A 17,452-nucleotide genomic window follows, 5' to 3' on the forward strand; every position below is an offset into this window, starting at 1 on the left:
GAGCATTTCGTCTACATCAAAACTATTTCATAGCTTTTTCTTGTGGGTTCATTTTTTGCAGTTTGCGCTGCATCTTTATTCCCAGTTTGTACAATTTAAGTGCTACTGCTCTTTTTTAGGCTGTTTATTAGACTACTACTGCTCTACTATGGTTTCTGCCAGACCCTTTGCTTACTTCTATTAATGTTAACACTTATGTTACTTTGTGCGAGTTTGTTACTGAAGAGGATCAAAATGTGTCAAAAGGTATAAGGGAGTAACCTCTAAATGGTGAGATCTGTTTTATTCCTGATCATCCAGCGACTTTGATTTCAGGTTAAACTCAGCTCAACACCACTGCATCATTAAACAAATGGTGGATGGAAAGATTTTATATGTACAGTTTTCAGAAGGACAAAGAGGAGTTTGCTGCAGGTTTCTGCTATTTTGTTAACCCCCTTAGGGGAAGAAGTTCAGATAAATAGCATCAAAGCACTCCAATATTAGGGTTGTTGCATTTTATTACCTTTAAAATATATTTTTACTGAACACAGTGTTTAAGAGTTCTATCAACACCTCTGACAGTCTCAACACAGACATAATATTTTTGGCTTTAACTCAAATTGTATTTACTGCAGCGTTGCAGGTTGTTTCACAAGATTTCTTTCTAAAAAGACAGGCTGTATGACAAACCAGCTGTTATTTTACCCACTTCTTTCTCAGATACATAAGGTGATAAAGCTTTAAGTTACGTGTGGAAACAGGCATTACTTGCAGTGTGGAGGAGTTCCTAGCTGGCTGCATCATGACTGGTTCATCTAGATCAGAAGTCCATCTTATTCTGATAAAAAAATAACCATCCAGACACTTCTTGGCAAAGCGGCACATCTGGTGTTTTATTAAAAACTTAAACAGCTTCTCCTGCTGGATGAAACCTTCCACATTTACTGCCATTTGTTTATGAACCAAATGAGAAATCCGACAGAAAGAGGAGAGAAGACAAACCTTTCAGCATTTTATTATTTTGTAAACAATTTCAGCATACTGGGCTTTAGTATAGAGTGCAACATCTGTCTCCAACTGAGAAATCAGTTTTTAAGAAAGGATTTGTCATTTTCAACATTAAAATGTGTCTAGACTGACACAATTTCTAATGTTAATATTCTTTGCATCAGCCCGAGGTGAAGGAACGCATCACATGTTGAAAATGACACCCTTTGTTTCCATCAGTTAGGGTTCTTCCCGTCTCTAGTCAACAACCAGCGTGCTCCTCACTGTGGGGAACAGCTCGAAGAAACCCTGCAGGAGGAAGCAGATAGGAAGTGGGAGCGTGGTTTAAAAACACTGAAGTGAAAAAAAAGAAAAAAAGGAAACTACTGCAGGAGATGAAAGAAAAAATGATCTCAATATAATATCAAATCTGGAAAAGAAAGAACTTGTGACTACATTTACAATGAGTATTTAATTCCTGAATTTCTCAAAGCGCACACATGAACACATGGTATTGATGTTTCCTTCCTCATGAAACATTTGCAGAGCTCATTCATCAAATATATATTTGACATCCATGTTTACTTGCAGGTGACTCATACATTGTGCTAGTAGTGGTCAGAAACTCAGCAGGAAACCTTTAGGAGCGAGTGCAAATGCACCCTGATAAGAGCTTCTTCACAACACAAGCTTATTTTTAAAATACCAAAAAATGTCCATCACAATTTCTCAGAGCCCACGTTGACATCCTGTTTTATCCAAAACCAAAATAGATTCAGTTTAGGATGATATAAAACAAGGGAAAGCTGTAAATCCTCACATTTGAGTAGCTGGAACCGCATTTTTAAAAATATTTTTATTATTGGGTCAACTATTTTCTTATTTTGTATCGACTAATCTTTTCTGCAATATAATAGAACTTCATGGAGCTCTGTTAGAGAGGTGTGGATTCAACTCTTTGGGCATTTTAGACAAGTTATATCAAACATCAGTGGACCAGTTTTAGCGGAGAGTCAACACCAAAACACCTGCTTTATAAATAAGATATTGCTCCCATTTTACTGCACAAAAACTAGACGTTTGTTCCACAGAAGGTGGTTACCTTGAAGAGGGTGGTGCTCTGCAGGACGCTGGAGGTGCAGCACATCTCTCTGATGGAGTGCATGGAGAGCTGCGGAGCTCCGATGTCCACCACGGGGACGCCGAGGCGGGCAGCCAGGATTGGTCCGATGGTGGTTCCACAGGGGCTGTCGTTACGGACCATCACATCCTGCAGGAGGAAGGATCTTATGTTAAACTGCTGGAAAAGGATTTAATCTCTGTGCCATAGTCAGCCTATCTGCCTCCTAGTGGCAGTTAGGAGTGGGCTGCAACGTCTACAAAAACAAACAAACGGGGATTAATCAGCCATTTCCTGTCTGCAACAGAGCTAAAGTGTGTAGGCAGAACCTGTTGCATGCTGGAAATTATGTATTTATGGGACCATGTCAATGCCACAAAAGTGTCATGGTCAGAAATCCACAAGCCAGAAATGTTTTCATTTTTCTGATTTAGGAGTTTACGAAAAAAAAACAAAAAAAAAACAAAATCACACATCCAACAATACTTGCAGTATGCAGGAGCGTTGGAAAATATGACATCAGACTTGAAAAAGGAAGATCCCGTCGAGAGTATCTACAAGAGCAAAGTGCGGGATCTTCCTTCTTCAAGTCTGATCTGATTTAAGAGTTTGTCTTCTCTGCAAAGGTATTAGATGAAAGGCACACAAGAATTACAAACAATCAGTACAGTTGTCCTTCAATGATCTTAAAATCTAACATTACAAACCTGGATTATACATTTTCTATGTGCTGCTCGACTTTCTCCTTTAATAATCTTTGTTGCTGCTTTTTCTTGCTTTGATTTTACATGTCTGCTTAATTTGTTATTTTGACAATAATGTAGCAGTGTTCCTTTGAAAGATTCAAATAAAAACTAAAATAAAAGTGCATCTTCTGTTCTTAATTTTGAAACAGCAATACAAAACACTTCTTTCATTTGACAATAAAGACTCAGAAGGAAATTAACTAACATTCCTCCACAACTACCATTTAGTTCCAACCCCAACTCATTGAAAGCGTTACATGAACATTAATGTATTGCTGAATAATCCAGGGTATCTGCAGGTTTCAGGACGCTACTTTATATTAAAGACACATATCAAATTAACTTCTTTAAATGCAGCTGAAGCTCCTCAGGTGTCGCTGCAGTTATTAAACCATGGCTGAGCTTATCACTCGCGGCGACGCAAACAACCTTTCTCAGCTCTTTATCTCCATCTCAGAGGGAATTCAGAGGTTCTGTCTGCAGGAATAGGAAAGGATAATGTCTGTACGCATCGGCCGTCTTTTGTCCTTTTCTGTTTCAGTATGCTGATTATCACTTGGATGATTTTGCTTCACCTTTTTATATGTCACTGCTTTGCCAAATGATTTGTTTTCAAGTGTTGCATGTATATATTTGTTATGCTTCTGTTGTGTATTTTCCATGAGTAGATGTGATATTCAACAGGGATCCTGACAGCAGCTTGACAATGACGGTCAACTAAACCGTATTATTCTGAAGCACGTAGGCAGTGTATATGGGAAATTTGTGCTTGCCTCATAAATATTGATAAAGAACAATTTTAGCTTCGTGACACTTTTGCAGCCCTGGAAATAAACATCTAGTCTTTCCACATCTGTAAATTAACAGTCCTTGTTTTTGTCCCTGCGTCTTTATTTCACACATGAATTATTATTATTTTTTTCCCCTCTCTGTGTCGTCCAGGAGCTGCCCGGCATGTTGCTAGGAGATCTGTGTCGGCTGCCGAGTGACTCAAGACACACGACGCTGCTGAGCCTCCGTCTGCAAACAATTCATCTACACACACACACACACACATACTCTACACACACACTCTACCTGCAGAGGCACGCCGACCCGGCTGGCGACCTCTCTCACCACGGAGGCGGTGACGGCTGTAGTGGCGTAGCGCTGGTTGCTGTTGAACTTGATCACTGGGCCCTGAAAGGGAAATTATATGGATATATGTGAATTACATGTATTGTTATTTTAATTATATTCATCTGACAGGATGTTAAAAAAAAAAGAAGAAAAAGTACACAGTTTTGATGATTCATTTCCACTACTGATTTTAGCTCTTTGTTTATGAAACTGAAAATATGGTTTAATTCTCATCAAAAAGCCCAAACTAAATTATTAATCTCATTTCACTAGGAACTTAAAGACCAAGTCTTTGCATTTCTGAAGAAAAAATATTCAGCAAACATTTTGCTTAAATATATCAAATTGGAAGCCATAAACTGCAGGCAGCCCAAGTCACTGACTAGTTGCTAAATGTCTTTACATTGGCTGCCTTAAATGTAAATGATAAAAACTGGCTTGTATTTTGTCCTTCTTAAATGAATAAATAAAGAAAGAAATCTCTTTACCTTGTGGAAAGCGGGACGATGGTTCTCCTCATGCTTCTCCCTGAGATGAAAATCACACATTTGAGTAAAAAAATAAAGAAATCAACTCTCAGCCAAAATTCTCTACAGCTGAATTAAAAACTATACAACATTGAGATGTTATGTCAAATAAAACATTCTTTCCCCTGATATTTTAAATGCAATCTTTCACCATTTAATGCCACAATAACCATGAATCTTGTGTGTGTTTACGGCAGATACATGGTGTGTTGGTGTTGATACTGACTGGTAGTTGGGGTGCACAGCGTGCGCCATGTCAGCGCTGATCATGAAGGAGAGCGGCGCAGCCTGTTGGAAGGCAGTGAGGTTGGAGGTGGAGGAGGAGAGGCGGCTGAGAATGAGCTCTGTCAGGTTGGACTGAGCACCCTGAGCGCTCTCTGATCCCACCTACAGGACACACAACATGCTTCACTGAGACTCAGAAAAAAAGAAAATACAGATTTTTTTTTTTTACTGTTTAGGTGACAAAATGTCAGAAAATGGTTTCCTAGAGTCTGACGAGACACTTCAAATGATTGTTTTGTACCACACACACAGTCCAAAACCCAAAAGATATTTAGTTTGAATTTATATAAAACAGAGAAAGGCAGCACATCTTCGTATTTGAGAAGCTGAACCAGAGAACGTTTGACATTTTCCTTGATAAATTACCTGATAGTGATAAATTATTAACTAAGACATTCATTTTCTGTGGATTCCCAGATTGTGTTATCATTTCAAGTTTCAACAGCTATGAAGTTGAATATTACTTTATGACATAAGCTGCAGTGGTGATGGTGAAATGACTCAACTACAGTCTTGAACACATCATTACAGACTAATGGGAAATAAACATGACCACAAAGTTTCAAAGGCCTTCATTTAACTATTCTTCTGATCCATTTTAAGAGACAATGAGTTTACAGTTCCCAGTTCAGTTTAAAGTATGTTATTGTGAAGCATTTGAAGATGACAAACTGCCCAACAATGATGATGTGTGATTTGATTGACTATATGTGGTTTTGTTTTGCCCAACTCTCATTTTCTACAAGCTGTTTGAGTGTGAAAACCCCCAAAGAGTTGTTTGGGAGACAGCACACAAGGCATCAACCGTAAAGAGGGGTTCAAAGTTGTCGTTTTTTTCTGTTCGTCATCGGACAACTCCAGTAGATCTCCCAACTGGTTCAGTTTCCATCACACTCACCTCTTCGTTATCATACAGAGTGATCATGCGGACGTTGGGATCTTTGGCCAGAGAGTCTCCTGAGCAGGACTCCGTCAGCCCCTGAGAGACGACAAAGGCAGACAGGCAGAGAGAAATGAGGGCGTGGAAAGCAGAGAGGGACTGTTGTCTCAGTGGGAGTTTAGTTTTTTTCTTTGTGAACCTTCAAGCTAGGAGCTACACTAAAAGCTACAACAGTTTCAGGTGTTAAAACTGCTGCTGGGTTCATCTAAATAAAAGACTGAGAATACTTTCAACTATCGGGCAACTACTTTCACTTTCAGGACTTCAGCAGAGGGTCATCCAGAGAACCTCAAAGTTGGTTTAAACCACACAGAGAGCCACAGCGAAGACCATGGATGTCCTCACATTTCAATAAAACAGAGGGTGACGGTCAAAACAAGAAAACAGACCAAAGAACTGGTAAAACAAACAAAGGAAGTAAATATGGAGTGTGACCTGCAGGGCGCAGTAGCAGCTGTGGAGGTTGTCCAGGCGAGGAGAGTAGATGAACTCTTCGTACACACCTCCCAACGCCTGCAGAGAGAAGAGAGGAAGAACATATGAGCAGAAATACAAGACGTGAAGTTTGTTATATCATCTAACAGATGAAATATGATTCAAGAGGATGGATGAAGATTGTCAGGCAGGAGGCCTGGGATAATTACAGATACTGCGACCTACCGTTTCATCTTTTTCTGTGCTGCTAAAAGTCTTACATTTTTTCCCGGTAATTAATTAAGTCATATCTTTATCTTATAAACATTCTCTTTATATACTCCAGTGGCTCAAATAAAACTATTTATAAATGGCTACTTTCAAGTATAATTTCACATTTTGTTGTCATGAAATAATTATTGCTCAAGATATTTTTTTCAAGCTTAATAATAATAATAATATTATTATTATTATTGGGAAACTTCATCTGTAGTCAAAGACCAGATATATTCTGACTTTTACCCTTCTGTGGATTTATTTAATGAAAACATTTTTGGACATGATGTTAACAAGTCTGATCAAAGCTGTTTGTCTTCCACAGTTATTCATTAAATAAAATATTAAAATACAGGTTTTTCTAGCTTCTGTGCCAGTGTTTTTTGCATTATTCATAAATCTATGAGAATCTGCTGGTTGTCTGAGACTACTGCTGCTTTGTTGGATTGTTCCAGGTGACAGGAAGTCAATGGTTTACTCGCAGACTCACGGCGGGCTGAGTGTCGGCCAGACAGAGCTCAAAGTCCAGCAGGGTTTCAGGCTCCATGGCCAGCTCTGAACACAGCACATTCACCAGCGCTGGGTGGTGCTTCTCCGCCTGAGGAGGGAAGATACAACACGTCACCTTTCATTCTGAAATCAAACACTTTTTCCATTTCCTCACTGGATGGGTCACTAAATTTTTTTTTTAATTTTTTTTTTTTTAAAAATCAGCTTTTTCATATATTTGATTATTTGACCATTTAAGATTCTTTCAAAACTTTTTCTAGCTTTTGCAACTGAAGTTACAAACACGTGGGGGTGCAGATTTGGCAGAAAAACAGCCATCATTTGGTGTTCCTTCCTCTCCAAACATTCTCTAAAGCAAAATAAGTGGTAAATTATTCTGGGAGTTATGAGGCCATGTGGGCAGTGGGAAGAAGAAGCAGCAAACATTAGGAATAAGAGAAGCGACTAACAGAAAATATGTTATTCATATTAGTCTTTGTTTCATTTATTTAACTTTTGTTCTATTTATTTAACTTTTATGCACACTGCTGAAGAGCTGCTAAACTAATTTCCATTGTACTTTGAGCACAATGACAAAGACCTATCTACCAGATGTGTCGGTTGTTACCGTGTTAGATGCGCAGGCAGCATCTCCAGAGGACGCACAGCCCGTCTCCAGCTCCTCCTGGACGACAGTGGCAATGATGGGCACGCTGAATCACACACACACACACACACACACACACACACACACACAAACACACACACACACAAACACACAAACACACACAGTTCACGTCAAACTGAGCTACAAAAGAGATGTTGAAAACAAAATAATCTAACAAAGAGATGACTACACAGAGCTAAAATATAAGCTGCTTTTAAGTAAAAGTTGTATTTATAGTGAGCAAAATAAACATGGGATTTTGTGACTCGATTTTAATTAAACTTCAAACATTAATCTAATAATCTTTTGTTTTAATAATCTTGTTTTTCTGCTGTGTTTTGGTACTGACAGGTGGTTCTCCTTGTTGGGGCCGAAGGAGTCGTTGATGTCTCTCTGCAGGTGGATGGCCAGGTGAGGGATCCTGAGCAGAGGCCGCGGCACATGGAACAGCCGCTGAACCAGCTGGCCGTCTTTCTGGAGGAGGAAAACACGCACGTCTTGGTTTTTATCTCTAAACAAACATGTACTAAAACTATAAGATATTTAAACTGAAAATGGTACTTCTACATCCTATTTTCATCTCATTTTCCACCTTTCTATTTAAGAGAAAACTGCAACTGTCTCACAAAATACTTCAGTGTCAGTACCTAAAACTGTACAGATTCTACAGTGATTGTGGTAAAACTACAGAAACAGTAACAATAAAATAATAATAATAATAATAATCCTGGTACCTTGACCATAACGCGGCCCGCGATGGTCAGGTCACGGTCGAACCAGGTGTTCCAGATGCCACCACCGTAGCACTCCACCCCGACCTGCAGACAGCCCTGCTTCGTCCTCTTAGACCTCGGCTTCACCTGAAACACAAAGACAGAATCTAACCTATAATCTAATAAATACACGGCTGATTTATTGAATGGCCTAAATTCTACAATCTAAAACGTAGCTGTTGATTACTGTCAAACATTTACTACTCCGACCACTGAAACATTCAAGTCCTTGCTTAAGACCCATTACTATGCATTGGCTTTCAAATCAAGTTGAGCTTTGATATCTTGACCTTTTTCTACTGTTGGTCATTTTGTATTGTATATTGTGTATTGTTGTGTATATTATCTCTTTGATTTTGAACCTTGTTAAGCACTTTGGTCAACTATGGTTGTTTTTAAACGTGCTATATAAATAAAATTTAACTGAACTGAACTACCGTTCATGTTTTATGTTGGATGCTGAACTTCTCAGATTTCAATTACTTTTATTTTTGCTTTGTTGCATCAAAGAACAATCATTTCAAGGCATCTCATTTAACGAACAGGACACAACATGCTGCGACAGGAGGCTTACACATCAGAGGGAGGAACAACACATCAATCATAAAAACTGTCACACGTCCAAACTGCTTCTCAGTTTTGTTGACCTTCGGCTGCAGAAGATTTTATATAGTAGTAGAGTATTCTGTGCTTAGGGATGTAAGAAAGGTAAAGATTGTGATTGACAGGCAGAAGTGGGCGGGCTCTCACCCTGAGGCAGGGGCTGTCTGTGTGGGCGCCGATCATGGAGAAGCCGTTTCCTGGCAGGAAGCGTCCGCCCACAGCGAAGGCGATCAGGCTGGAGAAGTTCCTGGTCACAAAGTACTAAAGAGAGATGAGAATGGGATTCAAAAATCATGGATTATTCACCAAACTGCATGTGGAAATAATTCCTTTAACACCTTTGGAAAAAGGAGACCAATTTGATAAATCTTCTTCCATATGTTAAATTATTCAACCATTTGCACATTTCAAGTCCTGCAAATTGTTTCACTTTTGCATATACACCTATAAATACATACATATCACATTTAACACCCAGCTGGCTAGAGAAAAATCTGTCAAACGGCTAAAATCAAGAAAACGACCAGCTAACGTTGACACTTTACTCCCCTGAACTCTTACAGCAGACCACTAACCCTGACTGACCTTGCTGGACGGCTTGATGTCCCACTGGTCCGACTCCTTCAGCTCGATGAAGCCCGCCGCCAACAGACGCCGCCTGCATTCTTCAACCACTGCAGGGACCAAAAGAAGAGAAAGCATGATGCCGACTCTTTCTGTTCACTGCTGCACTGACGTTTATTGGGTTTTATAAATGTCACAGAGTTTTCATCAAAGCTGGAAGTAGTTCCACTAGTCTGCTGGCAATAAAATTGATTTTTATCGTGTTACCATTTTTCATGACTTTCAGCTTTTCAACAGCGACTGAAAGAGACTGAGAGTCTCTGCTGAGAGGCTCTACTGAGTGCTCAGTATTAGATTAGGGCTTTCCCTGTTCCAACGTGAGGCCATACCTAATGTTTTATTGTCTTTTATCTTTTCAGCTCATGTTTATCGTTCTCAATCACATTTAAATGTATGTATGTACAAAATATATTTTGTGTGTGGACTTACTGATTGTTTAACTCTAAGGTTCCTCCGAAGGTAAAACTGATCCACTGAAAGTAAGTTTAAAAAAGGAAATTGTGCTGGAAATGTGGAAAGAAATGCAAAAAAAGCTACAAATTTAGACTTTAAGACTGGGACTATTTGTTGATAAATCCATCATATTTAAACAAAAATAACTTGTCAGGGTTTTTTCTTCCATCCCTGAATTTTGAAATCCCTGAAATATATCCAAGCACTCCAGTAATAACATATACAAAGTTGACTTTTGCTTTCATGATCATTTAAGACACTCTGTGGGACACCATAGGTCATAGAGCAAAGGTAGGAGACATTAGGAAATATCTGGTTCATCTGCATAGATTTTATCTTATCTCAAGCTCAAAGTCATCTGTTCAGCTGAAGAGCGTCTCGACTTGGCACCTTCTTAATGCTGACACGCACCTTTTTTTGTTCTCACACTGGACGACATAGTACTTCATATCTGACTCCAAACATTTGGCAGATTATCACGGTCTCTCTTATCTAAGTCTAAACTGTTAATCTCAAAGTACATAAAGTGCAATGTGTGATTCTGTAAGCAGAAGTTAAAATTAAATTGACAATTAAAGTCAGAGGAGACTTTTTCGGGAGGGGAGATTAAGAGTTAGGAGCTAAAACATAGCGTTTCATACAGAGGGTGACACAGGTATATTCAGACAGACAGTATGAGAAAACATTGTTTTTTGAACATTAAAGCATGTAAACATGTTCTTGTAGAGATCCAAAATCCAAGCATGAACATAAAAAATAAGCATTATATGGGACATATAAACATCTCTGCAACCTACACATTATTGCAGCAGTAATATTAATCCAGAAAGATCAGATATAAAACCTTTTATTGCACAATACATACTTTTACCTGAAGTACTTTAAGTACATGTTGCTGATACATTTCACTTCAGTAAGATAATGCAAGACTTGTACTGGAGTATGTTCAGTGTGGTATTGGTACTTTTACTCTTGTCAGTTTCAAAATCTGGAAGAATTATTAAGGATAAAGCCCCAGTTTCGTTTCAAACTTTACCGTGATATGGAGACACTCCTTTGTTGACAAACTGCAGAAACTCTTTGGCTGCTGACTGCACGGCCTCTTTGGAGCTCTTCATGATCAAATACTGAATAAAGAAAGAGAACAAATGGGAAAGTAATGAGTAACAAGCACAAGATTACAAGGAATGAGACAGCAAAGCAAGGAGCTACTGAATGCTAGTTCCAACTTCGGACATGTATCGCGAGATTTCAGCTTTTCTTTATCTATTTTTCAAAAGACTAGGCATATATACAATAAAACAATAAGATTAGCAATATCAAAGTGGTAAATAATAAATCATTTGCCCCTTAACTTTATAATATAATTGACAATATCGCGCAAAAGTCAATGCTTGTCCGATAAAGGACGCAGTGGTACTTGGCTAACCTTTGCTAGCTGACAACTCGAGCTTGTTCTTCGCTCCTTTTCCTCTGCTGGCAAAAGTCAAAGCAGCTCTCGGTGAGGGAGCAACACCTCCACATACAGCAGAAACGATATTGATTTGTATGGCACTCACCTGCATTAATAATTACACTTTCAAACTCCAGCACAACAGCACAGTAACTACAGCCAGATAACGCTACAGATTAGCTGACAGCAGCAGAGAAAGAAGCAGTCGTTGTTATCCCAGACAGCGCTAGAGTGGAATCTAGCGGCCAGGCGGTGTAATTACAACCATTACATATTCCACAGCCCCGCCGGCCTACACAGATTTTATCTAGAAAAATGTTGCCTTAGACATTGCTATTTTATCTCAGTCCGTTTTTTAATCATGTACTGAGATTGACTTGCAAGTACACTAAAGAAATGCAGAGACTGAAGGCTTAGCAGTCCTCAAAACTGACTGTACAGACTGAAGAGATTTGTTTTCAACCCCTTTTTCTCTACCTGTCTGTCTCTCTCTTCTTGTCTTTCTCAACCTGTCTCTTTGTATCTCTACACTGCTCTCTTCACCTGTCTTTTTCCCTTACAGGGAAAACCGGGAAAACTGGAGAAGCAGGAGACATTACTTCATTCATTACTGAACGGGCATACTGGGCAGTGATTCACAAAATGTTGCTGAAAAACCCACAAAACGATCACAAAGAGACATTATATGACCACAAACATACACAAAATGACTACAGAGATGCAAAACAATCACAAGAGATAATACATTATTATAAATAGATAAAACAATCAAAAACACACACATAATGACTACAAGCAACCCAAAATTACTACAAAGACATGCACAAATCAATCACAAAGACCTAAAAATAGATGCAAGACAATCACACAGATGCAAAATGACCACACGTAGGTGCAAAACAACTAAATAGATGTAAAATGACTACAAAGAGACACAACATGACCACATAGAAAAGTAAAATTGACTTTGAGACTATGTGTCTTCTTGACAGGATGGGGGTCCTCGTACATGCCCGTTGTGACCGTTGTCTCATAACAAGTCCATTATTTTACCTAACTGATGATCTCTATCTCAATTATCTTTCTTCCCAAGAGTTTCTCTCCAGTCAATTTCTGTGTCTTTATTACTATGCCTTTCTCCACCTCCCACATTAATGCAATATTGTACACTATATAATGTTTTACAGCTAAGATAAGTTGACTTACATAAACTTCAGGAAGGTCAAAGGTCAGGATCAGCATCATGTGTTGGAGTGAAACATTAAAGCATGTATTCAGGTGCCACTCGTATTTACACTTCTGTAAATTCACTATAAGCTAAATAAAATGCATTGTCACAAAGTTGAAAACAAGGCTGTTTGTCTTAATACATGAAAAGTAGACATTTTGGAGACACATTTTATGGACATTTTATTTTAAGGACACCAATGTTATGTCACCATTATTTCTGAACCCAATTGTGCCCTGTTTTTCTAACCCTAGAATACATATTGGACCTAGAAATAGAAAAGAATCTTCTCTCTTTTAAGTTTGACTTTGGATAGCAGTGACTGACTCAATGCCCAACAACTAATGGAATGGAATGCTGACATTTTCCTGATGCCAGTGATGAGCCGTGATTATCGCCAAATGATGCTTTTTATTTTGAATCCATCTCTCTCTTTCTCGCTCTCTGATTTTAATTTTCTTTTTCTGTCTCTCTGACTCATGTTAGTTTACTCTTTGTTTCCCCAGATGCAGCCATTCATCACTGTATCGGCACAGGAACCAGCCTTATATAGACCTGAACAACGAGGGAGGGAGGGGGGAGGAGGGAGAAAGAAGAGGAGAGTCTGAAAACGATGAAGAGATGTTTATGTCATCTGTCAGCTCACAGCGTCTCTCTTGCTCTTGAGGAAGCCCAGGGCAATATAAACACAGACACACACACACACACACACACACACACACACACACACACACACACACACACACACACACACACACACACACACACAGCTCTATTAATAGATGTGAGAGCAACAGACTGCAGTAGATCTTATGGGAATTTGTCTAACTAACCCATACAATACTTTTTTAAAAATGAAATCAGAATGTGTGGTTAAAAGTAACATCTCCACAAGCTTTGAGTTTAAAGTCAGAATTCTGACTAAGATAACCAAGAGGGCTCATGTAAAAAAAAAAACAGTTTGAGTTAGCACCACCGGCTTACATTTTTTAAGTAGCCGTAGTGCTGATTGAAAGTTTAAAGTCTGTTTTGAAAGTAACTGACTTTTCTTATGGTGGACACAACACTTCTCGTCTATATTTTAGTGTCCCAGTAAGTTTTGCAGTGAGCTGCCGTAGAACTGCAGCCTTTATTAAGGACATGAGTTCCACCTGCATAAGTCATGGTGTCAGCAATGAGAAAGGTCTATTAATCCTTTATTGCTGCAGGATTTTAGACAGTGAAAGCTTTTTGAGCTTCAGACTAAAGCACTAAATTGCAGCCTTTTAGACCAACTACAGCCTTTAATCCAAGTCTTAAATCTACAGCAGATCACATTATACAACAACAACAAAATATTATAATATAAGATGATGACAAGTCAATTTATGTTTGGTTTATATTGTTTTAAAATCTGTGTAGGAAAATATTCACCATGACTCATCTTAAGCTTCAAAATGAATGAAATAGCACTTTTCTTTGTTAGTTTCTTATTCATGTACATGTTTAACAAAATAGTTATTTACATAAAGATAACTGCTCACCAAATAAAGGCTTGCTGGAGGTGCAGGAGCTGAGATGTAATGGGCACACACATGTATTCAATAAATTGATGCTGCACAGATTAAAGTGTGTGTCCCCTGCTTTTATAACAAGAACGTTTGTATCAAACTGTTTGCAACCCACAGATTGTGCAGCTGATTTGATTCTCTCAAAACAAGTTCTAAATAAAATGTTTTAAAATGACTCCTGGAAATGCAAGGACATTCAGAAATTGTGTTTCTCTCCCTTTGAACACATTTTCAACACAACATGAGAGCACATTTGAGTCCAGTGTGTCGGCTGGCAGAGGGAAACCTCCCTTTAAATCCACTTCACTGTCACACACTCTAATGATATCAGCATTAACGGTGCATATTGCTTGGGAATGTGGGCATTCTCCTGCTCTGGGAATTCCTGCAGGGACACACTGTACGTCTCTCAGGATGGGATAGTTTTCCTTTTTAAGGCAGGTTAGTCAAAGCTCCCCCCTCCACACTCCCACAGGCGCCGTCATTAACAACCTGCCGTGCCTCGCCATGTGAGGACGACGCAGAGTTTTCAAAGCCACCATCCTTGCATCCTCACATTGTTATGTCATGAGATCACAGATGTAGGGGAAAAGGATTTCTGTTGCGCATGATTCAACAAGTCTTCTAAACTAAATGACTTAATAGGTTTTTTGTCATCCCCTTAAAAACAACCATATTAGTGTTCACTGTGGTTAAGATTTAGTTACATTTAGAGACAAAAACGCAGCCAAACTCATTCATTTCAATTAGAGTTGCCAATGCATAGGACTCCTGCAAAGACAAAATGCCCTACAAAATAAGTTAAAGCTGGCAATGCAAGGTGCTACATTCCTGGTTGCCGTAATAACTTTGCAGAGTTGTACATTCCTGTCTTGTAGTTTTGAACTAGTGTGCAGTGTTTTGGGGTTTGATAAGCCTTCAAACTCATGAATATGTGACTCAGACCGGCCTTCTGTAGCACGTGTAGCTGCCCCAGAAGCAAAGCATTGACGGAGGAATATAAAATAATAAAACAAATATAGGGTACAACCTCGACGCCCATGTTTGGCTGCATTATCTTGCAATGCACAACAAGGCCAATTAAATGTGTGCACATTGAGAAAGTGGCAGAGGGACAAAGGGGAAGAGAGAGAGAGAAAGATGGAAAATTAAATAAAAAATGAAGTGGTAGACGGAGAAGGTGAGGGGAAACGAGGGGAGGCAGAGAGGTTTATGAGGAGGGGGAGAGAAAGGGGAGAGAGAATGAACATTAGGAGTGAAAGGGAACGAATGAGGGAGTAGAAGATGAAGAAGTGGTTGGAGAAAAGGAAGGTGACAGAAAGAGAGAGAGAGAGAGAGACAGGGAGGGCCGTTCACAGGGAGGACGGGGTAAAAAGCGAGGGAGGGGTAACTACAAATAGCTGGGGGCAGAAAGTTCTCCTTCAGTGCTCCGTCTGCTGCAGCCCTCCCCAGGCTTTCTGTATCTTCCAACATGGCCTCCTACAGCTCTTCCGCCCAAACTGCCTCCTCCTACCGCCGCCACTTCGGCCAAGGTAACTACGCCTCGCCCTCCCTCAACCGCTCGCTGCTGGGCCACAGCGGGGGCAGCGGCGGGGGCCACGTCTCCTCCAGGGTCTACGAGGTGACCCGGAGCAGCTCCACGCCGGTGTACCGCGTCTCCTCCAGCTACTACGGGAAGCCCCTGGCCACCTCCCGGGCCTCCGTCGGCCGCTCCTACACCGGCATGGGCGAGACGCTGGACTTCAGCCTGGCTGACGCCCTCAACCAGGAGTTCATGACCACGCGGACCAACGAGAAGGTGGAGCTACAGCACCTGAACGACCGCTTCGCCAGCTACATCGAGAAGGTGCGCTTCCTGGAGCAGCAGAACCAGGCGCTGGCGGTGGAGGTGGAGCGTCTGCGTGGCCGCGAGCCCACACGCATCGCCGACCTGTACGAAGAGGAGATGACCGAGCTGAGGAGGCAGGTGGAGATTGTGACCAATCAGAGGTCACGGATAGAAGTGGAGCGTGACAACCTGCTCGACGACGTTGACAAGCTCAAACTCAGGTGGGAGGGGCAAGACGCTGTCGTGTCGTGTCGTGTGTTCCTTTAATACAGCGTGTATGTGTTCCTTTAAGACATTGTGTGTGTGTGTGTGTGTGTGTGTGTGTGTGTGTGTGTGTGTGTGTGTGTGTGTGTGTGTGTGTGTGAGTTTATGACAGAAAGGTGAAAGAAAATATTTTTCAGCAAGAGGGAGAAAAAAGTAAGCAAAAAGTAAAAACAGGTAGTTTGACATTAAAAGTCCAATAAACAGGAAGAGAATAAGTCAAATCAAGAACTATCTGCTGATTTCCCCCGACAACAGGGTGGATGAACGCGTGGATGGAGAGGTGGATGACAGGAGGGATGGGGTGATAATTTAACCAGGCGTGTGGTAGATGATTGAATGATCTGCTGTGTGTTGTGGATACATGAAGCATGTTTAGAGCCTGTTTTTAAAGGACCATGCCAGTGTTTCTACACATATATACTTCACATCAAAGTTGATCATTTTCTGTGCTTTAATAAGCTTATATAACTGCATATATATTGAATGATGAGTAGACCTTCCGAGGGATTAATCATGATGCAGGAAGTTCTGCTTTTCCTGAACAATCTTAACTTATAAGTCAAAGTTTCGGACCATTCTTCAGACCATTTCTTAGAGGTTTCGGCCATACTGGTCGGGGTCCTGATTTTATATTTGAATGCAGTTGTCACGAAGTTGCTTCTTATCATAAAAAAGACAAAAATACATTTTCACTTCGTAGAAAGAAGATTGAGGATGACTCATTGTTGATGCAGTGGGACAGAAGACAAGCTGAGGTTTAACTCGCCTACTGACTCAGCGAGTGAATGACACACTTCTTACAGAGTGTGTTTTAGGAAGGAGGAAATAAAACAAGATGGTTTGAAATAATGCAGAGCGAGCAGAGGATCATTATAAATACCTAACATATCAACTTTAGCATGATATATCTATTGATTGACAAACAGACATAATGGTAGCCTGTTTTTGTCCATGACAGCAGAAGCATGGAGGTGTTGGACTGTTGCATAACAGGTGTGGAGACACCCACAATACTTTTATAAACATTAAAAATAGCACACCGTTTTAGTTAATTAATGATTCATTTACAGGTTTGCTGGATGTCAGAGGAAAAATTTACTTTTTTTCTCCCCTACTTTAAAATC

The 17,452-nt window shown here is 40.0% G+C and overlaps 2 protein-coding genes across 3 annotated transcripts in view; one reads left to right on the top strand and one right to left on the bottom strand.

Moving 5' to 3' along the window:
* Window positions 1–854: 854 nt before the first annotated feature.
* dnpep (aspartyl aminopeptidase) lies at window positions 855–11,673 on the bottom strand. 2 transcript variants are annotated; one of them, XM_078243914.1, is made up of 15 exons: window positions 11,565–11,673; window positions 11,042–11,132; window positions 9,514–9,602; window positions 9,076–9,189; window positions 8,287–8,412; window positions 7,902–8,026; window positions 7,514–7,598; window positions 6,887–6,994; window positions 6,142–6,219; window positions 5,665–5,745; window positions 4,708–4,868; window positions 4,443–4,482; window positions 3,913–4,014; window positions 2,072–2,239; window positions 855–1,278 (listed from the first exon to the last, which is right to left on the bottom strand). In XM_078243914.1, the coding sequence occupies exons 1-15, from the start codon at window positions 11,568–11,570 to the stop codon at window positions 1,228–1,230; spliced, it is 1,425 nt and encodes a 474-aa protein (XP_078100040.1). In that variant the 5' UTR covers window positions 11,571–11,673; the 3' UTR covers window positions 855–1,227. The 2 variants fall into 2 exon arrangements, with proteins under 2 accessions (XP_078100040.1, XP_078100041.1); XM_078243915.1 differs by lacking the exon at window positions 11,565–11,673 and adding an exon at window positions 11,435–11,526.
* A 4,034-nt stretch (window positions 11,674–15,707) lies between these two features.
* Window positions 15,708–17,452, top strand: part of LOC144512894 (desmin-like) — an 8,626-nt gene continuing 6,881 nt past the window's right edge. Inside the window, exon 1 of the mRNA XM_078243862.1 lies at window positions 15,708–16,285. Coding sequence (XP_078099988.1) covers window positions 15,708–16,285 — 578 coding nt within the window. The remainder of the gene's footprint in view (window positions 16,286–17,452) is intronic.

This window comes from Sander vitreus, chromosome 24, assembly GCF_031162955.1.
Source record: "Sander vitreus isolate 19-12246 chromosome 24, sanVit1, whole genome shotgun sequence".
In the NCBI taxonomy this organism is placed as follows: domain Eukaryota; kingdom Metazoa; phylum Chordata; class Actinopteri; order Perciformes; family Percidae; genus Sander; species Sander vitreus.

Bases quoted from the DNA above. Each gene is read 5' to 3' on its own strand.
- dnpep (XM_078243914.1), bottom strand. The intron at 9,603-11,041 runs GTAAAGTTTGAA...TGGTCCCTGCAG, and splicing joins AGGAGTGTCTCCATATCACG to TGGTTGAAGAATGCAGGCGG. The intron at 6,220-6,886 runs GTGAGTCTGCGA...TTCTCTCTGCAG, and splicing joins TGGCCGACACTCAGCCCGCC to GCGTTGGGAGGTGTGTACGA.